The sequence below is a fragment of the Bombyx mandarina genome, chromosome 08, assembly GCF_030267445.1.
Source record: "Bombyx mandarina strain Sakado chromosome 08, ASM3026744v2".
NCBI classification, from domain to species: Eukaryota; Metazoa; Arthropoda; class Insecta; order Lepidoptera; family Bombycidae; genus Bombyx; species Bombyx mandarina.
In genome coordinates, this window is record NC_143215.1 from 9,342,133 (window position 1) to 9,369,318 (window position 27,186).

Genomic DNA, 27,186 nt, shown 5'->3' on the forward strand with positions numbered 1-27,186 from the left:
CCAATAAACTAGCCGATGCTATCTGATATTGTAAATGAATCAGTTCAGCGGCAATGAATCAGTCCGCAGAGACTTGAGATGAAAAATACTCCATTCTTGTCGTGTCTTTCTTAGTAACAGTCAAGTCGCATGAGAAATAGTTTCTTAGAAGCTTATTGTTGTATCTGAGTAAGGAATTTTAAATTTCATTTACACCTACGCTGCCATATTAAGGTATTTCTCGTATAAGTACTAAGAGTACGTAAGCATCCTTAAATAAACATTTTCTTGTTTCACTGTAGGCATTCGACTGATTTTAAACTGACACTAACATATGATTGTACTTATAAATATTATTATTGTTTAACTAGCTGTCCCGGCAGACTTCGTAGTGCCTCAATCGATACATAAAAGACCTAATCTTTTGTATAAAATAAACTTAAAACAAACAAAAGGTATCCGTCCGACGGGGGACACATCAAAGGAAAAACAAAATTGTTATTTTTATTTAGTTCCGAGCCTTTTTATATTTAGCTAATCTTTTAAACCTTCTCTGGACTTCCACAAGTAATTCAAGACCAAAATTAGCCAAATCGTTCCAGCCGTTCTCGAGTTTTAGCGAGACTAACGAACAGCAATTCATTTTTATATAATATATATATATATATATATATTCTCATACAACGAACTGTCATATAAATAAAACGCTGTGTTAAAGTATTTATTTTAGCTCCGAGTGCATTTTTGATATTCAATGAGCGAGGAATTTTATGTAGTTTATTGAAATTTTAGCATTAAATAGCACTTTGCGCGTGCGATCGGAACCCGAACATAACAATAAAATGAGTACTTTTTATGAGGCGTTTGCGTTATTTCTGTTCACCTGGAATATAAAAGTACAGGAATTATTGTGATCTCGTGTATTTAAAAATGATTCGCTCTACGGCTTCATTAATTGGAATCTTGTTTTTAAAACAAAATATTTCTTACTCTTGACTTTCTTAATGGTTCTTATTTTTGGATGGTTCCGAAAAATATATTCACGGTGCATTGCAACTTTGCAATTTCAATTCTTCTTTTTTTTGTCATGCAAATGCTTTAGCTTTGATTTCAAGTATTAAATAACTATTACAATTGCATTAATTTATTAAATATGTGTTTTGAAACTATGGAAATGCTTGTAAAACTGTGTAGATAACTTTTAGGGACTGATGTTAACTAGAATCTGACAATAGGAAAGTTTATTAATGCTTAACGTTCTCGAAAAGGATTACGGGTAGTCCAGCTAATTCCGAACAAATGATAATAAAAACCGTCGATTTATTCATATAATGATTTTTTCATTGGGATGCAAATTCAAATTACTTTACTTACTTTAAGTTTTTTTTATTTTTATTATTCTATTAGTGGCTACTACTTACTACTCAAGTAGTATATAACAGTGTATTGCACTGACGTTAGATCGTCGAATGGGACGAAGAATTCGACGTATAGCCTAGCAGCTAGCTCATGGACACAACCGTTTCTTATCGGATCTTCTTAATGGGTCGCGATTCCACTACGGCGGTAGGGTTAGTGAAGGACTGCTCTTGCTAGAGTTAGTGTTAACAAGTCCTCCCAGTTTGAGCCCGTAAGTTCACTTACCAAACTGCGTGCTTGTTATAGTCCCTTAGGCTACCAACGAGTAGAAAAAAGAAGACATTAGAGTGAATTGAGATTGTCACACCTATTTTTTCAAATTAACTCGATATTAATAAATAATATGCGATAAAACAAATTAGAAATATCGGAATGAAGTCACATTAATAAACATATGAAAATTACTATATATAATACATTAAGATTCGATTTTCGTATTAATTTCAGAAACTTATGAAACTGAATTGCCTTTTCCTTTTTTTTTCCTACCTAAGCTGATAGCCTTTAGAGGCTATTTCAGCGTAACCGTGGCTAGTAGGTGAGCTCACGTGGCTCAAACCTGATGACGATGCTAACACGAACCCTAGCAAGAGCCGTGCTTCGCAGAATCTACCACCGGATCGGAAACGCGACCCACTGAGAAGATCCGGCGAGAAACTCAGTGGGCTGTGTCTGAGAGTTAATTTACTCGTCGAGCCCTTCGTCGCAAGCGACGGGTTCGACGAGAACGGTGACCGGTGCTTGAAGTACCTAAAAGCACCGTTAGTGGATCGGGAGGCTCCGAGATGACGTGTTTTGGGCGACGTCGACTGCTTTCCATTCTGTCCGCAGGATCGGGAATGTAGTTAACGGCGGCCACGATGAGAGGGTTCTCGTGTCGTGCCGCTTTATCGAAGTGACCTTTTGCTAATACATGTCTATTATATCATATTAATGTACCGAATAAAGCGATTTTTTTTTGGTTTACATGTGTTATGTTCATGTCTTCTATCCAGTTAAGATTTGCGTTAGTAATTGAATCTTTGTCCTGATAATTTTTGTACTCTAAGACAAATTTTTTAAATAGTAACTTTTATGATGGATTCGCGTCGCTTTTAAAAATGGCTGTGATTAATATAATTAAGGATAGTTACGGCGAAGCCTGGTCGGGATTCACTGGTTGAAGAGAAATTATAATCAAGGATACTAATTACAATGGATCTTATAATTTTCACATTATCCTAAAGTAACTGCTTCGAGACCAGACTAGCAAATATACACATTACAGACATTATACGCATTACATACACAGCTATTTACACATCAGCGCGCTAAAGACTTAATCAGAAAGTGACTGTTTCGAAAAATACCTTTGGTTAAGTATAATCGCGTAAGTAAATGTTAATGATTATGTGCATTCTATTATTTATCCTTATTTGCTTCAAAAAGACGTTTGCGTTTATTTGAAGTATACAAAGTTACGGCAATGTAATAAAGAATTGTTAACATCAACATCACCGATATAATACATGCATTGTATGTAATATTATGAAATTAAGAATGAGAGAATAAAACTGTGAGATAGCATGTTTAGCTAAATTGGCTATACAAAATCGAGAAGAAATAAAAAAAAGTAGAATGTACTTTTAGAGATAAATCAAATGCATTCAGTGCACCGATCTTGATTTATATTTGTATTCCAAAAGAATTTCTGGCCCGGAGGCAATCCAAACATCCCCGGTCATCAATCACAATGGCCTGATGTTGTCTTACCAACATAAAGTTTTGAAATACCAAGTATTTCGAATTGAATGACTTTTTATTCAGCATTTTAGGTCTCTTGAAAAAAACAAACGGACGAATGCAAAATGCTATTTTTCAAATTCGACTTCAGACTGTTCTTGTAAAACTAAAGTAATATGATTTCACAAATGCACAATAAATTTAGTCAGTTAAATTTAGTAGATTTACCATACTGTGGGAGACTATGACGTCGAAGTTTCATATACATAAAAATAACAGCTACCCGTGAATGATTCCTACGTGCTGGAAATTTGAGGGACAGTGGGAGCAGCTCGTGCGCTCACTTTACAACAACAACCTACAACAATAAGAACATACAACAAATCTGAAAGGATAATGTTGATACTGCTACAATAGACGGACGGATTATGTGGAAACAGGCATAAGTAGCCGAAGATATCCCTATCAATTTAGTAAAAAAAAGTGATTCAATTTAAGAACATGCTCTATGAGCATGGTGGTGGATATTAAAATTTATTTAAGACTAGTTAAAGCCGGGTACATTTCGTTGTGATATTTGAAATACACCCGTGCTACGGGTCGTATGTTAATCAGAAACATTTCCAAAAAATTCATCACAATGGTATGAATGATTTAAAAATGTACCTATACATAAAAAAAAATGTTTATATCTTATATATAAAATTCTCGTGTCACAATATTAGTTACCATACTCATCTGAAACGGTTTGACCGATTTTTATGAAATTTTATATGCATGTTCAGTAGGTCTGAGAATCGGCTACTATCTATTTTTCATACCCCTAAGTGATAAGGGTTGTCCACCTCTAACATTTATTTTTTATTTCTTTTTGTTTTAATGAGGCATTATGTGGCTGAATGAGGTTTTGTTATTTTTATATTCCCTCATCGTTCACAGCGCTACATGTCTCTCACTCATTTACAACATCCTTACACACTTGCAATAACTTAGTTTTTTTTCTACACTAGAAATTCCCTAGAAATCTTATATATGGCAAAACAACGTTTGCCGGGTCAGCTAGTATTTATATAAATGTGTATAAATGACACTCGTAATACTGTTTTTGGCTCAGTTGGAAGTGTCTTCCTTAGAAAAACTCAAGCAAAAGTTCATTGACATGTAGATGCTATATCTGTGGAACGGCTTGCGCATATAGATTTAAATATTTTCATAACTCTTTTTATGGTAATTCATATCATTGTCCTGATCGCGGTCATGCATGATGCATGTTTATGTAGTTCTGAGTTATGTCAGACGTAAAAGCCGCTTCCCACTCAAAATTATCAGATAAATTCGTTTGATTTCAGGATAAGGTATATTTTGTATTCGTGAACCTATTTTCTATGTATTAGAAAGTATGTGGAAGTAAAAAAAAAGGGAATACGGAAAAATGTTTGTTATGTTGAGGGCTGAACGGCTATTTGGTTTAAGCGACTGCAACTTTACAGGAGAGCCATCCCCTCCTGGCTGAGCCTTTGCTCGCCTACCTGTCTTGGTGAAACTGGAAAGGCCTCAGGGCCACCAGTAATCCTTCAATCATAAAAAAGGACAGCAATTTAGAGTTTAAAATTTGGAAAAAATATCATAGCAAAATACTCCTTTAGCTATTTGAATGCGGTAAACTTAGTTGAAATTCAATTTAAAAAATCGAGCTGTTGATTCTTCTTCTTCGTCGCTTTCTTCATTGCTGAAGGCCGTGTCCCTGAAACTTGACCGTGGCTCATGAGCTGTTTCCATCTCGTCTGGTCCTCAGCTTCTCGAATGACGGTTGCGACTGGCAGCCCAGTTAGGGCGGTTATTTGATCACACCAACGGCTAGGTAATTGGCCGCGGGGTCTCTTTCCTTCTATTTGCCCGTCACAATCACTTTGTCCAAGCTGTCTGACTGTCGGCGGGCAATATGACCGAAGTAGCTGAGGATCCTCTGGTAATGCTAATAGCAAATAAAACGGAACTTTAATTACAAAAATAAATGTCGCGTATTAAGCGAAACATCGCTTAAACCAAATAAGCCTTTTACCCCTCGATATGTATGTAAGTATATGTAGATTTTTTTTATAAGTAAAACAATTTGCTTATATTTCGATATTTATTTATGTACAGATGGCATTTGATAGTGCTTCGATCAGTTTTTTTCTCAATCGCAGCGCGGTTCGATCGAGGCGGACGTCGCGTTGATACAGCTCGCACTCCGGCACGACGGTCGCGTTGCACGACTCCTGCACAACAAGATTTATGAAATTGAAATGTCCAACAAGAATATAAGAGTAATTTCTACAGTCATATCTTTACTGGTGGTAGGACCTCTTGTGAGTCCGCACGGGTAGGTACCACCGCCCTGCCTATTTCTGACGTGAAGCAGTAACGCGTTTCGGTTCGAAGGGCTGGGCAACTATACTTGAGACCTTAGAACTTGTATCTCAAGGTGGGTGGCGCATTTACCTTGTAGAAGTCTATGAGCTTTAATTTAGGAAAATTACCGCCCTTTATGCGGCCAATGATCGGAGGCGCTGGCAGGACATTACAAGGAGAAAAATCATGTCGAAGTATAATGGTCACGACCCTCAGCAATGAGGAAACGACGCGAGGAGGAGACGAAAATTAGCACTTACTATACTATACTTATGGGCAGTAGCCTTTGTGGGCCCCTGGCTTCGCTGACGTCTATAAGCAACTGTGCTACTCCCCATCATGTTGCTACTCCCCCTTATGATCATATGTTTTCAAAAGTAATGCATGTTCTATCTACTTCTTTATCCTATACTTTTCCGACTAGGCTACTAGTTAAGACGTGTCCATGCCGTTAAAGTCATGGACACTTCAGAAAATAAAAAGCGTACTTTTCCGGTACTTTCTTGACAGATACAGTATATTATAAATATTGTTTATTTATACTACCGGTATTACCAAGTTTTTCAATTTTACTAAATCCCTAACATTTCAGATCACTAAAATTGATAATCGTGGCAAAGATCCCTTCAATAAAATATTTTAATTACTAGATAAGATAAGTTTCCGGACATTTTGTTTAGCCAGATTTATCACTCTTTAATTACCAGTTTAAGTCGGATCAGTTTCTGGAATTGTTAGTTCAGATTTATCATTCAGTATGTAGTACACATTTTACCTTATAATGATTAAGTTGAACTTCTTTGAATGGTGCAGGCCAACTGTCGAATCCTGATGTTCCAAGACTAGCAAGAGGGTAATGATTGAACGCTGTTAATACTCTTTCGGTGACCATAAAACTTTTACTATAATATCCTATAGGACTAATGAATGCTGAACTTATTACGTGAGTCATTAATTTAGACGTCGGCATGTCGTGGCCGCATCTGGAATTGTAATTTTCATAATATACCTGTAGTTCGTTCACATCTACTGAATTTTTATTACCTAATTTATTTTTATCAAACAAATGTACTGAATTGTTTTCATCTAGGATTTTGGTGCTCCTTGCATATCTTATTCGGACATCATCCCTTTTTGCGTATGTTTTGCTCTTATTTTTATAATTATAATAATTCTTATTTATTTTTTGCATAAATTTAAAAAAGAAAACGTTTTTAATCATAATTGCGGAATATTCTTTAGGATTCCAACCTTGTTTGACTAAATGTTTTAATAACTCAGGCAAAGAGTTTGCCGTCTTAGGCATAACTATTTCATCGATATCTAATGGTATAATAAATTCACTTTCTTGTATGTTTCTATATAAACAGTCATTGTAAGTTATGATATGATCTCTCCTTCGTTGCCATAGAGATCTTTCAGGTTTGTTTCTGATAGGAACATGGAACAATCTAATGAATCCCGCGTCGCGATAGTGTTGTAAGATACTTTCTATTTCTTTACTTATATTACCGATGTACACATCGATAATGTCAACACCGAGTATTTTATTGGTTTCTATCCATTCTATTAGATATTGCGAGATATCCTTATCAAAATTCAAATCTTTAACACATATTGTGAACATCCTTTTTTGTTGATTCCTTTTCAGACTATGTTTTAGCGGGTGCGCATTTGTGGGATCAAGACACGGCTCCGTAACTAGTGAAACTAATGTGGGTCCATTTAGTGGTCCTGTTAATGGACATGACAGCAGAAATGGATAGTCGATATCAGTTGATTGAACATCCCATTCGTGCCACCAAATTTCCAACCGTTTCGCTGCGACAACTTCTACCGAATTTTCGTTTGGGTCGAGTGACCTCGTTTGGCAGAACAGCGTTTGATCAGCTGAAGCGTTGCGACCTGTAAATCGAAATAGTTCTGTAACAACAAATTTTTGTTTTTCAATATTTTAATAGTATACTAAAATTAAAACTAAAATACTAAATTTATAATGCCTAAATATTGCTATGCTCATATCTCTGTGTGATTAATTCTAACTTCAGACACGTGTAGTTATGATGACAATAATGAAGTTTACCGGTGTTGCTTGAAAATAGCGTGTCTCTAGCTAAGAAATTGCATTACATAATAGAAAAATAATGGTCATCGTGTTATTTTCTTCTAGACACGACGATGCGGTGCTTTCAAGGAACATCCATTAAAACGGTATTTGATTCCAGGCGGTTTACAACCGGAGGAGTTTGCTTCCTAGACTAGTTGCTAGGAATTTTCTTTAACACTTAAAAGCCTGTCTAGTTTGATGGTTTGTTATGCGAATTGTAGATAATAATAGATATTAGTGGCGTTTAACTGTTTTTTAAAAGAATATGTTTGAGAGTTTTATTGAGTAGGTAATGTACTTGATATTATTTTAATAAAACATCACAGTACACTTATTCCGTTTTGAATCGCGAATGTGTGAAAATGAAGCTAAACAATGGAGTGACATTGTGAATACAAAGATGCCTGGAAGTGATTGCTCTGACTGAAACAACTGCCAATTGTGTACGGGTTCCATTTATTTGAATTGCTATTTACCTATTTAAAGCTATGTACTAAGTGTTCCATAAATAACCAGCAAAATACCTGTTTAGTTACAATCAAATAAAAATAATCTCTTGTATTCCTATATCAAACTGTAACGATCTCAAAGCGGTCTAGGTTGTCGGGTGCTATCGAACAAGTGTAAAAAGGAAAAGAATGTCTCTCGTAAAAACAAGAAAAACCTTTGTGTTTTAATCAGCCTCTCATTTCTGGTTACTTATATAGGAGTCGCGCGGGTTATCGCGGTCGGCAAGGAATTTACACGACGTGTACTGCTGCCTCGAGTGACAAATGAGTGTCAGCTTATCAGCTCGCCATGCGCCAGCGGTGTTCCGTCCGCGCACTTTCTACACTTTTGTTGTTGGTTCAGCCTGTGAGCTACCCGATATAACTAACTTTTGTACTTAAAATTCACGACTCTCGTTAATATTGTAACTACACTTAACGAATCGGTAATGTTTAAATATTGAAAAAATGTTTAGTTAAACAAATAAAACACGTTTTACTCGCCGTATAGAAAATACGCAGTGGCTATCACCTATCACAATCTACAATAATTATGGTGTAGTTTTATCGCCGTGCGAGATTTCCCCGATGTCTTTATTGATGAAGATTTTATGTGCGCCTCAAGAAAGGCTTCCAAGGCTTTTTATTAACAACATTCGTTTTGCTTGAATTATAATTCTCATGGATAATAAGAAACGAAAAGAAAGATCATAAAAGTTTATATTTCATCGCAATTTTAAAACTTCTTTGCAAAAAAATGTTTTTACGATGTAAAAAAGAATAAGAGAATGTTCTGTTTCAAAAAATAAATAAAAGTAACTGTCAGTGAGACTGATGGAAGGGTTTGTGAAATGTGCAATTACATCACTTACTAGAGAATATGACACGGTAGTGCTTGAGGCGGCGCGTGCGCATAAATCATGCAAAATTATAAATGTTCTATTCCTTAAGAGTATAAGTTTTAATTTTGTAGACAAGACAACTAGACCATATTTAATTTTATACAATACCACAAGCGGCGCCTTCTCACACTATAACAACCTTTTTATATATAAATTGTTATGGAATGTTGTTATTTGTTTGCGGTTTTCGTAATGCGTTCTGTTAAGCTAGATACCCTATTTATTTTTCGTTGAACTCGCCTGACTTTATGGTGCAGTAGTAACCACTGACCGCCGGGCTGAGGGTAGTGAGTTCGATTTCCACATCTGGTAAATATTTTTGTGATTTTGGTTTGCTTTGCTTTTGGTTACTCTTCGTATGACCTATGTATAGTCTCTGATTCTCATAGTATTACTATAGTGTGACCTCTTCTTCTTTTTCTCCATCTTATCACACTAGTTGGGGTCGGCATATCTAATTTTTCGCTTCCATTATCTTCATTCTATCAGCCGTCATCTCAACACTCACTCCTTTTTCTCTCATATCGTCATTCACACACTACATCCATGTCTTCTTCGTTCGACCTCTTCCCCCTCTACCTTGCACTACCATTTCCATACACCTCCTAGTCACATGCATTCTTCTCTCTACGCATCATATATCCATACCACGCTACAGTGTGACCTGCCCTCGATATTCCTATTATTATCACTACACCAATAACTTAAGTTAGTAGCGATGCCTACTTGAGTTTTAATAGACTTTGTCATTTGTTTTCTGACAATGAGATTAATTATTATGATCGTATTCAAATGTGAGAAAAAATAAATACAATGTCCAAGAATTGTTGAATAATTCATCCAAATCAACCTTAATTAGCCGTCACAGGTGTACTCAACGTTCGTTAGAATAATGTTCTGTCAATTACTGTGTTATGTTCATATTAGGGTTGACATAATATTAATTTCATTCCACGTTTTGCTGTACCTTATTGTGTGGCTTACATTTAGGGATTTATTAAATCTTCTTCCAAATAGAGCGATTCATTGATATAACGATAAGCACGCATTCACGGTGCTTTTAGGGACCACAAGCACCGGTCGCTGTCCTCGTCGAACCCGTCGCTTACGACGATGGGGTCGTCGAGCGAATTAACCCATAGACACAGCCCACTGAGTTTTTCGCCGGATCTTCTCAGTGGGTCGCTCTTCTGATTCGATGGTAGATTCTGCGAAGCACTACTCTTGCTAGCCAGTGTTAGCAACATTTCCGGTTTGAGCCCCGTGAGCTCACCTGCATGTAGGGTGAAGCTGAAATAGCCTCTCAAGGCTATCAGCGTAGGTAAAAAAAAACGTATTCACTTTTTTAATTTAATAATATATAAAGTAACGTTTGCCATTTATCCGGTAAATCGTCTTTTGTTAGTTTTTTACTTATTGCCCTTGTAGGCAGACGAGCATGCGGAACACCTAATGAGTGGTTACCGTCGCCCATGGACGTCAGGGATAGAGACAAGCCACTGCCTACCGTTAAGTACTCTCTACAAGCTTCGTTTGAAGAAGGATATGTAATAGCGCTCGAGAAACACCGTTGAGGGGAGCTCATTCAAAACCCGGATGGCTACTTAGTTTTAAAATGGTATATCCTACAGCCCTAACTTTAAGTAAACGCTTACTGCTTCACTTTTACTGCCGTAGACCTTTCAATAGCGTTGGAGTGAGACCCATGATAACTGTCTCGACAAAAAGATGCGAAGTAAGCTACGAAGTTATTAGTTGCCTATTAGTGAAAGTATTTACATAAGCATATTATTAAAATGTAAAATTATTGAAATTAAATTTAAACCGAGCAGTTAAAAAACATAATTATCAACTTCATCATATTTTTTGCTTTTTTGTTTTTCATAAAACTCCACACTGACATCAAAAGGATTTTTTTTAATAATTGTTGCTAGCCCTAACCGAGGAAGCGTAAAAAGCGTGTTCTTCTGTTTAACACGTGTACTATAAAGTATTTGAGAAGTTTTATACTGGTACTAATTGGAGGCATGAGGAATTTTGATTTCGCGATAAAGTCATAACTCGACTCGGCTTTGCGATTCAGTTTTATTGTTATTTTAAAAGCTTAGGTGACAAAGTTAGTTTGAAATCTGTATTGATAAGGTTGATTACGCCTTGATTAGCTTGTTTGGTTTGTATGTTTTTTGTATGTAACGGAATCTTTGAATGTAACTTTTGACGACTTTAAGACGTTTGGCTTGAAAGCTTGCACACGCATCAAGTACTGATGACAATACAATAATGTCATAACTTAAAAAATGAAATTAAATATTAGTTCGGTTTACTATTTAAGTCTGTTTGTTAGTTTTTAAGTTATTACGCAGTTATTTATTTTAATTTTAAATGGCACGAACAGAGTAAAGCCTAGTACTTGATTTATAAATAGTGTAGTGTAGTGTAGTGTACAGTGTGTTGGCTAGTTCTTTACTTTGCGTATCACCTGCAAATCGATTGATAGTTTATGAACCAGAGAGTGACAGAAGCAATTCTTTATCTCGAGTTACTAACTGGGAACAAATCACGCGCGGTCATCTGGCCCCAATTTAGGATTCCCTGTGTTCATCGGTGCCAGAGACTGATAAACTTATACATATATATGTTTTAAATACATACACAAATAAATCTGTTCATCAAACAATGTTTGCTCGATGTGGGAATCGCACTCACGACCTTCGACATAACAGTCAATGGCGCTAACTACAGCACCACCGAGTCAGTCATTGAAACCAAAGTTGATTCTAATTTAACCATTTCTACCGCTACGCTTGGCATCAATAGTGGAATCAGCCTCGGAATTTATTTTTCCGGCGTTATGTTTTAGCCTCTTAGATTAAATATATTCCACGCCCATGGTTATTGTTTTATGAGCAAACGAGATTATATACCGGCAACTATCAAGAACACTGTAGGCTTGTACACTGTAGGCTTGTACACTGTACCTTGTACACTGTACCTTCGAAGGTAATACAAAGGTATTTTATAATGAATAAGAATTTACCATAAATATTTTACCGTGAAAAAAGGCCAGGATACGAATGTAGGGCTGCGATGTACGATCGTCATAGAACGCCGAGTAAATGGACACTTTTGTACCAGTAACACGTTGCCATGTACCATAATTTGACGAGTCAGCTGTCCACGTGCGATTCTGAAATAAAAACATAAAAAATTATGAAGTTTCACTCTGTATCGTTCTCATTTCGACACGTGCAAGGAATAACATAGTAACTCATATTTAGCTAAACCTTAAACCTTAAACCCTAATTACAATATTATTCCTTGCACGTGTCGATTTTTTTTTCGAGATAATTGTGGAGGCATAATATAGGTATAACATAACATGGCAAAATATAACTCGTGAGGTCCATAACATCTGCCCACAGCAATGTTACTAAATGAAGACCACGACCGCTCTGACAAGAGTGATACGACAAAGGAGGAGTGGAGGTATGTTTACCCTGGTCCTGGCTGCACTTTTCGGTTTTTAAAGACAGAAAATCCGTACCCAGTAATTAGGTGGCGTCATTTACGTTGTGACGTCTTAGCAACATTAACCCCTTAGTGACATAATAAAGAATGTGTATTCGTTTGCCCATGTTGATCAACTAAAAACAAAAGACAATTGTAATCCTGGTTAATGAATAAATAGTAAGCAGCAATTTAAATGTATTCCACTCATTGTGCCGATCTCGATATTTACGCAATCATTACCTAACTACTTCTATTTTATTTATTTCAACCGTTTGGCACAGTTATATTTTGTTAATATTTTGTAAAATGGCTATTGTAAATATTTCTCTTTTTAGTTAGATTGTATTATGTTTTTTTTATTTTTTTTTATTGCTTAGATGAGTGGACGAGCTCACAGCCCACCTGGTGTTAAGTAGTTACTGGAGCCCATAGACATCTACGACGTAAATGCGCCACACACCTTGAGATATTAGTTCTAAGGTCTCAGTATAGGTACAACGGCAACCCCGCCCTTCAAACCGAAACGCATTACTGCTTCACGGTAGAAATAGGCAGGGTGGTACCCACCCGCGCGGACTCACAAGAGGTCCTACCACAAGTAATTATGCAAATTATAATTTTGCGGGTTTGATTTTTTTACACAATGTTATTTCTTCACCATGGAAGTCAATCGTGAATATTTGTGGAGTACGTATTTCATTAGAAAAATTGATACCCGCCTGAGATTCGAACATCGGTGCATCGCTCAACACGAATGCACCAGACGTCTTTATCCTTTAGGCCACGACGACTACAAAATGTTATATTTAGTAAGTGAAAATTGCTTTAAATATAAAGATAAAAAATCCTCTATTTCTTCACACATATTATATTGAATAAAGTTAAAGTTCAGTTTTGTCTACTCTAAATGCAAGAAAGTGCTCCAAAAATAAAAAGGCGCTTTTAAATCGATTATGCCTTAAATTACATTCAACCTCGTTGTTGTTCATGCTTTGGTGTTTGAGATATATCGTTTTCCAAAAAATAGTCATCTATATTACTCTGCAACTATCTACTTGTTTACTTGGAAATATTTAAATATTATAACGATATATCCAGTATGGTTAAATGTCGATCACAGATTACATTTATGTCTGTCCAAAGACAACACTGCTCTGTGATAATAATAGCAAGAAATATGCTAGCAACGACAGCGGACGCGCGTTATTCTTCGACCGAAATTTGCATGTTAAATTTTATTACTCGACGCTGTCTGTAGGAGTATTTCTTGAATATTTGATGGATATTTTATAATATTTTGAAGTTTTTTGTAGCTGTAAGTATCGAACCACGTGGCTGTTATTGCGTTATAGGTTCGTAATTTGATCGTTTGAGGTTCACAAGTCGATTTAGGTGAAACATAATGCTATAGTTAAGCAGAGCTTACTGTCCAATAATTAGTCTTAAGCGTTTTACGGTGTTCATATTACTGATGGTAGGACCTTATGTGAGTCCGCGCGGGTAGATACCACCACACTGCCTGTTTCTGCCGTGAAGCAATAATGCGTTTCGGTTTGAAGGGTGGGGCAGCCGTTGTAACTATACTTGAGACCTTAGAATTTATATCTCAAGGTGGGTGACGCATTTACGTGGTAGATGTCTATGGGCTCCAGTAACCACTTAACACCACGTGGGCTGTGAGCTCATCCACCCATCTAAGCAATAAATAAAAAAAAAGTTCAATGATGTTACAACGCGATTACCGACACCCACCTTGAGACGTGAGGGATAAATCTTTATGAATTTTAATGTTTATATAAATCTTCAGACAAGCTGCGTCACCTTTCAAATCGAAACGCACGATCGCCTCTCAACAGAAATGGACTGGGCGATGGCATGAATACACGCCGTAAAAATATTGTCTCGAAAATTAGTATGTTTATCTCGCTACAAAGACAAGAAACTATGAAATGCTACTACTATGCACATCGAGAACTGAGTTCTAAGTCTTAATATTGTTTAATGGTTGACCCCCTACTCTTCAAACAGAGATGGATGAGTGTTTTGCCGCAGCAGCAGGTAAGGTTGTAGTACTCAATCGGGCGGACTTTACCATTGCTAATTACGCAAATTAAAATGACACTTCTTACTGGTGGTAGGACCTCTTGTGAGTCTGTGCGGGTAGGTACCATCACTCTGCCTATTTCTGCCGTGAAGCAGTAATGCGTTTCGGTTTGAAGGGTGGGGCAGCCGTTGTAACTATATAACTACTTGAGACTTTAGAACTTATATCTCAAGGTGGGTGGCGCATTTACGTTGTAGATGTCTATGGGCTCCAGTAACCACTTAACGCCAAGTGGGCTGTGAGCTCGTCCACCCATCTGAACAATAAAAAAAAACAAATTTTAGGTAAGCTTCCATTTGCATGTACGTATAAGAGTATAGAGGCTAGCAGGCATCTTGATCCCGATCCGATTGGATCTGGATTGTAATGAAATATGAGAGTGTCATTCTCAAACTCCGCACTCATCTCCTATCGATTCGATTAAAAGACAATGTACTTACTACTTCACCTATAAACTAAAGTCAAGGATATATTGAAACATTTAACATAAAATACTGGCGCTCACGTAAGAAAATAATTTTAATCACGACTGTACAGTTTTACTAATTGTTACGTCTGTAAATTTATTGCATACAGATCCCACACAAGCCACGGTGCGAGCGATAGAGATCTTGAGCTCGGTGTTCGTAATTGAATACTGTCACGTACTATATGTGTACTGGCACCAACGATTTCGTCTGAAGCAATTAAAGGCCACCCATAGGATCCCGTTGCATCTGGTATGACAGTGTTCGAAATATTTAAATAATTCATATGGTTCTCAAAGTTTAAAGTAAGCGCAGTGTGAAAGTTGACGTCCACGATGTAATTAAAATGTTAATATTTATCAAATGGAACCTTGGACAACTGCTACGTGTTAGAAATAATTTTAAGCCCCTGAAAACTATCATAATCATACCTCTCATTACGTCTCGTCCATAATCCGGGGAATTTTTAGTGTTTCTGCGAAACCTAATCGGAGTTTGCGTGATCTGGATCTTCAATGGGAAAGTGGAGGATATTAAAAGTCGATGGTTATATTTCGAAATAATCGTATTGATATATATTTTCTAGAAATCATAATCGGTTAGAATTTTGTATGTGAATGTTAAAATGTATACTTTTGGACTGCCAACAGCTTGAGCTCACAATTTCTCCCTTTTCTTACACGATATCACTGGCCACAGGACCTCTCTGCTGCTATCTGTTGTTATGGTAGGTCACATTTATGTTTGGAAGACGTTGTATGTTCCCTTTAAGCTCCAAAACAGCTGAACCCATTTCTAAGAAGTTTTCAGGCAAACTTTATGTTGACTTAGTGGATGATCCTCACGGTTTGATAGCGTTTGAATAAAAAATAAATCAAGGATCGATAATCAAACGAGCCCCCTTGTTAGTAAATAAAAAGAAAATAACTATAGTGTCTGAGAATGCTACTTTCATAACTTACAATTCTGTATCAATAAAGAAATGAAAATAAAAACAAAAAAGAGTTACAATGTACCTACAAATATTTAAAACATTAGACCGATATTCTTTTATTTGACATGTTTCACATTAATCAGTTAAGCGGAATCTAGAAACCTTACAGAAGCACTTTCCATATTTCTCAAACACAACTCCAATAGCGATCGGGAATCTCTAGTCCATAGAGTAGGTACTCTGATAGTTCGTATTTCATTTGCATAAATCTAAGCCTGTCTGAAGATGTCTGTTCCTTTTCACGACTGAGTTTACCGGTGCTTGGTTAATTTATGTGAGACCCACGCGAGCTTGCACTGAGTATATTCTCAGCTGTGCTGTTTTTAATAACGATTGAAACCTTAATGTATTAACGAACACAATGAGTTCTGCATTTGATTCAACCAGAAAAGGCGTTATTGCGACTTCTATTAACTCGACTGGTGTATCTAGAATGGTAAATACATATAAGGTACATATAATGGGACTTGTCTAGATTAAAAAAAATATGTTTTACGGTTTCAATTGTCAAATGCAAATCATTATTTCCTTTAAAAGATAATACAACAACGTAATTTATTAAGTTGTATTCCCCGCGAATACTTATATAAAATTCTAATTTTATGTTACACAAAGTTTACTTGGTTACACAAAGGTTCAAGCACACTTAAATAAATCTAACGACAGTGTATTTTTATAAGTTGCCAGCAAGTATTATAATATATATAAAATATATCACGGAGATTATCTTTTATTATCAATTTTTTTAACATATCAGAAAAAATATTAACAAATTGATTTTCTGACAGACAAAAGAAGTTGAAGAAGTTATATATCATGTTGTTAACAAAGAGACGTTCCACCGACATATAATAATACATTCTGAAAGAATACCCACTAAACCGTATTTTAAAATCGTGCTCGCTTCGTTCGTGAGCTCACGTGGGGGAAAACTGGAGACTCGTGGGATGTCGAATCATGACTGCCTTTCAGACGAATAAGGTCGCTAAAATATCGGTAGACACACTGTATTAACTTAATATGAAGGTGACTAAATGATGTATACAATATAATTAAGCTAATAAATATAATTAAGCAAACTTGCATTAATATGTGTAGAATAAACAATAGGAATACAAACATCCAGAAGAACAATTGACATACCAAAAAAATCAAAATTGGTATTTTTTTGCGCAATGTAGTTAGTTACACGTATTCAAGTTCCTAAAATATCTTTCACGTACCGTTTCAGTCGACAATTGAGCCTGGATTCAGGATTATAAAAATTTATGTCACTAACGATCGTAGAACTCTTAATGACTAGTACCAAGAATTTCGGGACAGAAAGCCTATATTTTCTTCAAAGTAGAACAGAACTATTTACTTTACTTTATGTACGTCGGATAGGTTAATCAAAATACAATTATTAATAATTACAATGAAATAGGATATTAAAAATTTGTTATCGACTTAAAAAAATTCGAGAAAATATTTTATTAGTACGCTAATCTTATATCTTTAAACTAGCAATTCTTGTATATTAATATATTTATAACTAATCTGAATCTCGGAAACGGCTCCAACGATTTTCATAAAATTTAGTATAGGTACAGGGGATTTCGGGGGCGATAAATCGATCTAGCTACGATTTATTTTCAGAAAATGTTGCTTTATTCGTGTTTTCAATAATCAACCCTTCCTGACATCTATTGGCGAATAATAATACAATTATTCTTAATTGAGGCCAACTAACCGCTTTAAAGACACAACAAGATGGCGTTATAAAAAAAACCCTCATCATCTAGTTAATTCATATAAGAGTATTTAAGTATAAAACTACACCACTACACTTCATTTTCTTTACGGATGTTTTACTTGAACTCATTATTATAATACGAAATGATGATCTGTAATTTTATTTGATTTGCGATTTTGCATCCAATCATGACTTTTTGTTTTCGAAAAGAGTACAACGCGGCCGGTATTGTAACGGTTTTGGGTGTTACACGTGGCGAAGTCGATTGTCACGTCCCACGTAATGATTGCGGGGACCTCGCCTCCAACTCGAGTACACAGGGAGAACGCGAAATGAATTAGATTCATTGAGGATGAGACTGCTGTTATCAGATTTTGAAATGCCACAAAACATGATGTATTTGACGGAGCACAAAATGATCGTTTTTTTATTTTTATTTATTGCTTAGATGGGTGGACGAGCTCACAGCCCACCTGATGTTAAGTGGTTACTGGAACCCATAGACATCTACAACGTAAATGCGCCACACACCTTAAGATATAAGTTCTAAGGTCTCAAGTATATTTACAACGGCTGCCCTACCCTTCAGACCGAAATGCATTACTGCTTCACGGCAGGGTGGTGGTACCTACCCGTGTGAACTCACAAGAGGTCCTACCACCAGTAATTAAGCAATTTATAATTTTGTGGGTCTGATTTTTTTACACGATGTTATTCGTTCACTGTAGAAGTCAATGGTGTACAATTTGGTGAGTACTTATTTCATTAGAAAAATTGGTACCCGCCTGGGATTCGAACACCGGTGCATCGCTCAACACGAATGCACCGGACGTCTTATCCTTTAGGCCACGACGACTTAAAAATCTTAATATGTATACCGCATTTGGATATTATTTCAAAGCCCTTAATGTAAACAGTCATACATTGTATTATTGTATTATAATATTTTTTCTAGTCGAAGCTCATAGGGCAATTTCGATTTTTTTCAAATCAAGACATTGGTTAAACTATTCATACTTTATATTTCACTCGAAGTTAATGGAACACTGATACTCCAGGTACGATTTTTTGCTCGTAATGATAAATGGGCATGCGTCCAAAAAAATAATGACAGCAATAAAGTGTAATAATACGCGGACGCGAAATACGTGGCCTCATTTCACATGAATCAAAAATCGTTAACATCTCTGTCGCGGTTATATATTCTTATAACATTATGTTTTGAATACTGTTCCGTACTTATAACTACACTGTATTATATTAGAGAAGTAATTCTCTATTGATCGATATTTAAATTAGGATAATTGATATATATATGTATGTATATAGATCTACCTGTATGAATACAGAATTTTGTTTCAACCATTTTTGTGATAATTCATCATTAAGTGTTATTGGACAGTGACATAAAGTATTTATAATAAAGTTAATTACAAACCTAATGCCATTGTGGCAAACTATATAATGGCTTAGTTATTCATAATATAACTAACTAAGTAACTATACTTGAGACCTTAGAACTTATATCTCAGTGTGGGTGGCGCATTTACGTTGTAGAGTTCTATGGGCTCCAGTAACCACTTAACATCAGGTGGGCTGTGAGCTCGTCCACCCATGTAAGCAATAAAAAAATTATAATAAAGAAATTCAAAGACTTTACTAAAATATATTTTTACATTTTAATGTCGCGATTATTATTTACAATGTTTAAAGGTGTTTATTCGTCGATATTTTAATACTGTGTTAATTACTTAATTAATTAATTTATTTATTTATAATTATTAATAAATTAATAACATTTAAACATAAATTAATTAATTATTAATTAATTGTCTTAAATTTTTTCTTGAGTTTTACGTTTCTGTGCATACAAAAACCTGAGGAAACTATTATAAAGTATTAACTTTCATTAAATTTGTCGTTAGTGATTTGCTTTGCTTACATCACGAATAACCTAAACATAAAAATAAGTTATATTACTTAATTTATGTTTATCATAAGCAACAAAGAACTTAGAAATAATAAGTGTGTCCGCGGCGCAATTTATTTACCAAGCTTGTTTTACGATTATGATGAGCATTAAATTTTTTATGGTGTTTTAGGCATGTTGATTATATTTAGCCCGTAGTTAAATAGCAGATAATTTTCTTTCGAATTTAAAGTACAGCACTAGGTATTTTTAGTTTTTTTACTTGATACTTCATCGATTGGCGGACGAAAGCATGCATATGCCCCACTTGAATGTGTCACAAGCAAGGTGAATCTTAAGCTTCGACCAAGGTTTAGAGCCTTTACATTTAATAATATCCTTTATAGCCAAATCCTATTATGTTTTATTACTCATGTCTACCATAGTTATTTTAGTACGTGCTCCTACAATGTATTTATGTTTAGTAAAAAAAATATGGAAAGTTGTATTAGCAAAATAACCAATATTATTATTATTCACAGGAACCTTTTTATTGTGAACAGATCTCGTCGAGTAAATTGCGGCGGCTAGCTCACGGCCCGTCTGATGTTTAGTGTTGTCTTAGACATTGAATATGTTTTTCTACCTTTTATCGCGGAATGCAATAAAGAAGGCAAAGAGTATTAAGCGGTAGGCAGCAGCTTGGCTCTGCCCCTGGCATTGCTGAAGTCCATGGGCGACGGTAACCACTCACCATCAGGTGGGCCGTATGCCCGTCTGCCTACAAAGGCAATAAAAAAAAACAATTTTTTTCCTACTTATGCTGATAACCTTGAGAGGCTGTTTCAGTTTCTCCTTAACGTATAGGTGAGCTTACGGGGCTCAAACCGGGTAGACATGATAAGGTACCCGTGAAAGCACCAAGGAAGATAAAGTTAAGCGATCCAGGCGCTTAGTAACAGAAATCGACTAATAATTAATTACTTCAGTGTGCGATGTAGGGCACCGGTGACCTATATGGCTGTCAATGGATTAAATAAATTTGTAAACGTCAAAGAAATTAGAACTACGAAATTGTATTCGATCGGTTATAAGTTATGGCATATTATCTGATCAAGAAAAATATACATAACTAGCTGACCCGGCAGACTTCGTAGTGCCTCAATCGATAAATAAAAAACCTGAGCTTTTGTATAAAATAAACTTAAAACAAACAAAAGGAATCCGTCCGACGGGGGACATATCAAAGGAAAAACAAAATTGTTATTTTTATTTAATTCCGAGCATTTTCATATTTATCTACCTTTTAAACCTTCTCTGGACTTCCACAAATAATTTAAGAACAAAGTTAGCCAAATCGGTCCAGCCGTTTTCGAGTTTTAGCGAGACTAACGAACAGCAATTCATTTTTATATATATAGATTATCGCTTATGTATATTTTTCTTGCGATCCATTGTTCCGTAGCAATATTACACGATTATTGAGTATATCATCAGTAACGGCTGCCTCAGAACAAAATTATAGTCGTGCAATAAAAGTGAAGTATAATACTTTGCTAGAACAAATACAGGTGAATATGCTTAATGCCAAAAAACTTCAACATCAACAGTTAGCTAAAGACAAAAATAGATTTACGGTCGAAATTTTAGCAACCTCAGCGTTTTTCTCCTTCCGAAAAACCATTAACTTTGATAATAAATTCAAATGTATTCGGCTGCAGCTCACGTCAAATTATGCACTACGTTATTGCCTAGAGTTAGAGTTAGTGTCGTAACTAGTACTCAGAAGTCTGTTTTTAGAAACAGCCATAAACGTATGCATTTCTCACATTGTGGGAATCACTCGAGTTTATTTTAAGTAACGTTCGCGCGAATAAAACTATGTTGTTCGTTATCATAAAAATGTACTTAATTATACGGCCTCATTAATGTGGAAAGTTACATGATTTTTTTATTATTTTTTTTTTGCGTACGAGTCGCTCATTCCGATCCCGTCAGTCGCTCGTTCAGGTCTAAAGCGGTCCCAAAGCACGGTTAGCTGCCCGTTTCAAGAAGTGTAGATTACAAGGGATTGTTTCCAATAATTATTTAAATGTAGTCCTTCTAATGTACTTCCCAACGCACGGTACAAATAATAGAAAAAAAAACGAGGTAACTTCATAGATTCAGAGGGCTCGCGTATCTTCAATAGCTGACATAAATTATGAAAAACTGTAGGCCTATTACCAATTGTATTACAAATTCGTAAATTTGAAATCTAAGTTGTTGGCTGTACAATAACCGATCGCAAATCGATCTTTAATATTGAATCGTGGTGAACTCAAACAAAGGGCCTGAACAAACGTGAGGCTAATATAATAGTCACGTGAAGCATCAGACCGGTGGCGCGCCATTAGTAACGCCCAATAATATTGATTCCGATTTATTTTCCATTCGTGACCGGCATCGTAATGGATTATCGACATTAAGGCCACAAATTATTCTATACAAAAAAATCGTACTCTGGAGTTTTCATGTTTAGCTTGTTTTTTTTTTAATATTTACATGACTGAATGTATATCCAGCAAAAACTCCTTATTCGCGCTTCCTTTATTCGCGTTTTCACTGTTCGCGGAATAAAAAAAATGCAATCCAATTCCTATGTTCGCGGCTAAATATCTCTTTCGCGGATCTAATCAGTACATAGACATTGATAAAAATGATTCCAATTTGTAGGCATCAAACCGAATATATTATGTAATTGCGCTTTTCCATATTCACGGTTTCTGTATTCGCGGCTTTTTTTTTTTTTTTATTGCTTAGATTGGTGGACGAGCTCACAGCCCACCTGGTGTTAAGTGGTTACTGGAGCCCATAGACATATACAACGTAAATGCGCCACCCACCTTGAGATATAAGTTGTAAGGTCTCAGTATAGTTACAACGGCTGCCCCACCCTTCAAACCGAAACGCATTACTGCTTCACGGCAGAAATAGGCAGGGCGGTGGTACCTACCCGCGCGGACTCACAAGAGGTCCTACCACCAGTAAAAATATGCATATTCACGGAACGTTAATCCCGCGAATAAAGAGGTTTTACTGTACAGTTATTTGTTTAATAAAGCGGAATTATTCTGTATCTGTATCTTATGTTCACGTTGATAGCTATAGTTGTTATTGCATACATAAATTTCGAAGCGCTTGTTAGAAACTCAACTGGATTTTAGAACAGCGTTATTGTTGAATATTGTGTACGGGAGTTCACTTTATGTTGGTTGTTTAGGTGTTATTAGTTGAGAAATTGTTTAAACGTTTTAGTTCGAGCTCTTATGTTCGTTGTTGTTAAATCTTCGAAGTTTAATCTGTTTTAAGCAACAAAAGTCTTCAGAAAAAGAGGTTCAGTGGGTTTTGCATAATGCTCGAATGAACAATTACATCAACGAATAATTCAATATAAAAGAATCGGTGATTTAGTTCATTGAGAATTACGAGATATATATACAACAACGACGAGAATAACTACATATATAACCTTACATAACATAACCTTATTTTTGGAAAATCTTTTTTTATAAGTTTTTTATAAATACAAAGAAAAATTACAGTATAAATTTGGTTACCAAATAGTAACATTAATGTGAATACAGCTACATAATTAATAAAGATTGTGACGGAGCACTATCGGAATTTTTCAGGGAACTATTACTTTTTATAGGAGACTAGAAACTAGAACCCAATGTTTAGAAGTGGCGTTAATATTTCTAGGCTTGGCTTTCCATGGTTTTAAATATTTAACAACTCCCAGAAAAAAACTGTGGTGTTTCTAGTAACATGACAGATGGCTATGTATCAAATATCAAATATTTTCTTGATTTTTTAAAGTCTGTAATCTAGTTTATTTAGTCTCACTTTACCATTAAGAATTATTTAACAAATTAATTAAATTATCTTACAAAGGTCAATGTTACAAAAAAATACACATTTAATTAATCTCCCGATAGTTAATGTTATTTATTAACGAAAACTCTAATGTTTATTCAAAGCGAACAGATCCTATACATGGCAGTCGTTACAAAAATACAATTGGCCGTATTTTCTGCGAGTTGAATTTTCACACCCATTCTTGTCGAGAATATTTGCATACTCTACTCGTACGTGGGTGGAACAATGAGTCTCTTTGAAGATATCAGTTTTATTATTTTGTATTATCCCGAGTGCACTAGACGTTTAAGTGGATTTGATATCTATATGTTAATAGGTGTAAGAAAACTTTTTGTACCTTTTTTATTTTAAGCATATTTCACGCACGGAGGTGTATGCAATTTGGTACAGTAAAATGTTTTTTTTTGTATACAGAAAGATATTTAATATGAGTTACAAATGCAATTTAGGTAATGTTTGTTTACGTTCAGACTTTGCAAAAATTAGATGATTGTATATGGTAGAATTTTGATCACTTTGTTATCAATACTTTTTTATATAATTGTGTTACTAATATGGATGGACGAAATGACGCCCATCTGGTGTTAAGTGGTCACGGGAGCCCATAGATATCAACAACGTAAATGCCGCCATCCACCTTGAGACATGAGTTCTAAGTCTTAGTTTTCAGTACGACAGCTGCCCCAGCCTTCAAACCGAAACGCAATACTGCTTTACCGCAGAAGTAGGCTGGGTGATGATACCAGCCTGTGCGGGCTCACAAGCCGCGTTTTGTCCTCTATCTAATCGTTAGTAGCCTAAGGGGCTATTTAAACTTCGTGTGGACCGCTAGGTGAGTTTACGGGCCCAAACTGACAGAATTTGACTGGTGGTAGGATCTCTTGTGAGTCCGTGCGGGTAGGTACCACCACCCTACCTATTTTCGGCCGTGAAGCAGTAATGCGTTTCGGTGTGAAGAGTGGGGCAGCCGCTGTAACTATACTTGAGACCTTAGAGCTTATATTTCAAGGTGGGTGGCGCATTTACATTGTAGATGTCTATGGGCTCCATTAACCACTTAACGCCAAGTGGGCTGTGAGCTCCTCCACCCATCAAAGCAATAAAAGAATTAAAAAATGCTAAAACTGGCCTTAGCAAGATTAGTGCTTCGCTGAATTTACTACCGGATCGGAATCACGACCGACTGAGAAAATCCGACGAGAAACTCAGTAGTTTATGTCTATGTGAAAAAACCCTACCACCGGTAAATCAGTATTTAAATAGCACATATTGAAAGTTGATATTATTTAGCATTTTCTTCGGGTTACGCGAGTCGTAGACATAATTCAATCTACTTTTACTTGCTTTAATGTTTAGTCTCGGATCTTTTAATACTTTTTATTACTTTTATTTTAACGCTTACGAATCTAATAGATTAAAAACATTCTTAAGACAAGTTTTTGTCATTTTAATTATTGTGACAGCACTTTATATTATAAAATTTTATTTAACAAAAGAAATAATTAAATTAATGATCTTGTTATAAGCATTTGTTTTGAAAACTTAAGAAAGAATATTTATTCTATTAATTTATTTATACCAATACTAAAAATATTACAATTAAAATAAATAAAATTTGAAACCTATAAATAATAATGAATAATTTAATGAAATAGGTAAATATCTTTTTCAAGCTAAGCTAATATTATTGAAGCAGCGAACGTCCCAAGGAACAATCTGCCAGGAAGCAGTGTCATTAGCATATCGCATAGAACCGATTCTATCTGTCTACCTCACTACTACTATGAATAACAATTTATATGTTAAATAGACATTGTATTCAGCCAAAAGCTTATAGCCGATTTTCTGTCATCGGATATTGACTTTCGACCTTTCAAAGGTGGTCAAGTTTTCGTATCACGATAAATAGATTTAGTTTTTTGAGAAATAAAAAAGTAAATGAAAGCAATTCACTAAATAAAATGCGCAATGAAATGCGCGCCTTATGTATTTGCGATAAACTAAACTGGTTTTGATAAAAATAGATAGCTACTAACAATACTCGGTACTTCCGGGAAAGCCGGCAATCGGGCGCATCTGACGGGCGAGGGCCGATCCATCTCCTCTTGAATGTCCTGAGAGTATGCGATTATAGTTCTCATTGTAGAAATTCCATGATCATTATCCACTTGTCTGTTTCTCCATCGAACTCTGGCATGCCACTCATTCACAGAAGCTATCCAACTAACACAGATTACCGTCAGTCCAGCTAAGATCAATTTTGTGACGCGCACTAATTTTCGTGTTTTACAAACCATCGTATTAATTTATAGCGACATTCTTGCTAGAGTTTGTATTAAATTATATGTGATGGACGTGATTTCGTGGTAGATTCTGCTGGCGAACGGCACGCGCATGCGCTCCGGGCGCGGTACCATGGCGGACTGCGCCGGATCAGCTGATAGCATATCAACAATGCATCCCTTGCAGCTAATCGTTCTAAGCGCTAGGCGAACGTGGATATCTAGTTTCCTATACCAGTTTTTGCACACGATCCTTCTTTTGCTAAAACTTCTGAACGAGTATCTAAGCGATACTAGTCACGTATAAAAAGCTGAGGTTGTGGCAATATAACACGGAACAAGAAATCCTATGGCTAGATGAATAAACCCGTTCATCCGGCCATTTGTTTAATTGCGTAAGATCGATTATACACGGGTTGCAGTAATTATCGGCTGGCTTCGTACTCTATAGTAACGCTTCGGACTATGGCCATAGCGCGCACAGCGGGTTGTCATCGACGCTATGCGTCAATCGACATTAACTTCAATCGACCCCGTCTCGATTACATCAAACGTATGAAAATAAAAGTTTAAGACTGGTAAAATTAATTTCGTACAAAAGTTAGAAATAATTTAGAAATCGAATAATATTGTATTTGTTTATTTAGTCTTTAAATAAATTTTAATTTAAATAAGTATTAGCCAATGAATGAAATGTTTTCGACACTTAAACTGAATTGTGATTTGATGCAGAATTCACGTAACACGAAATTGATTATAAATAGAAGCATTGAATTTTATTGGATTGCTTCTATAATTTATTTTACGTATTACGTTATGTTTAAATGAAGTATCTATAAAAGGCAGAGGACTTTCACTTGGAAATCTCATCAATAGTTATTTTTCTGTGTTCTTCGGTTATGTCACAATCACAGCAATTTTATGACATTGAAACATGAATAAATTATTTTTCATTAATATCATATTAAAACTATTCCTAGTTGTAGTTCGTTAAGATTGGACAGTCGTTTAGAATATAATGAGACTTCAATCACAGGTCGTTTTGCCTTTTGAGGTCTATGACCCCCAGAAACCAATAATCATCAGATGAAATCGTTTGACCATCTAGGGTAAAAAGTAAAAGTAAAAATAACGTAGAATCCCCAATGATTAGTAACGAATGCATAAGCTTTTCTTTACAAATGGCTGATTTTAGAAAAATGTAATAAAAAAGTATGCATACATTTGAGTGGTAAATTGCAATGGTTCGCTGT

The 27,186-nt window shown here is 35.6% G+C and overlaps 1 protein-coding gene across 1 annotated transcript; it reads right to left on the reverse strand.

Moving 5' to 3' along the window:
• Window positions 1-5,232: 5,232 nt before the first annotated feature.
• On the reverse strand, window positions 5,233-26,090 carry LOC114248164 (uncharacterized). Its single transcript, XM_028181315.2, has 4 exons — window positions 25,688-26,090; window positions 12,063-12,198; window positions 6,290-7,419; window positions 5,233-5,381 (listed from the first exon to the last, which is right to left on the reverse strand). Exons 1-4 carry the CDS (start codon window positions 25,946-25,948, stop codon window positions 5,256-5,258), a joined length of 1,653 nt encoding a protein of 550 aa, XP_028037116.2. The 5' UTR covers window positions 25,949-26,090; the 3' UTR covers window positions 5,233-5,255.
• Between the last annotated feature and the right edge of the window lie 1,096 nt (window positions 26,091-27,186).

What these genes read in the sequence shown, in the direction of transcription:
- LOC114248164 (XM_028181315.2), bottom strand. Translation starts at nt 25,948, where the DNA reads ATGGTTTGTAAAACACGAAAATTAGTGCGCGTCACAAAATTGATCTTA. An exon ending in TCCCGGAAGTACCGAGTATT is followed by an intron (nt 12,199 to 25,687) that starts GTTAGTAGCTAT and finishes TTTTTATTTCAG; the next exon opens with AATCGCACGTGGACAGCTGA. An exon ending in TTCAACTTAATCATTATAAG is followed by an intron (nt 5,382 to 6,289) that starts GTAAAATGTGTA and finishes CTTGTTGTGCAG; the next exon opens with GAGTCGTGCAACGCGACCGT.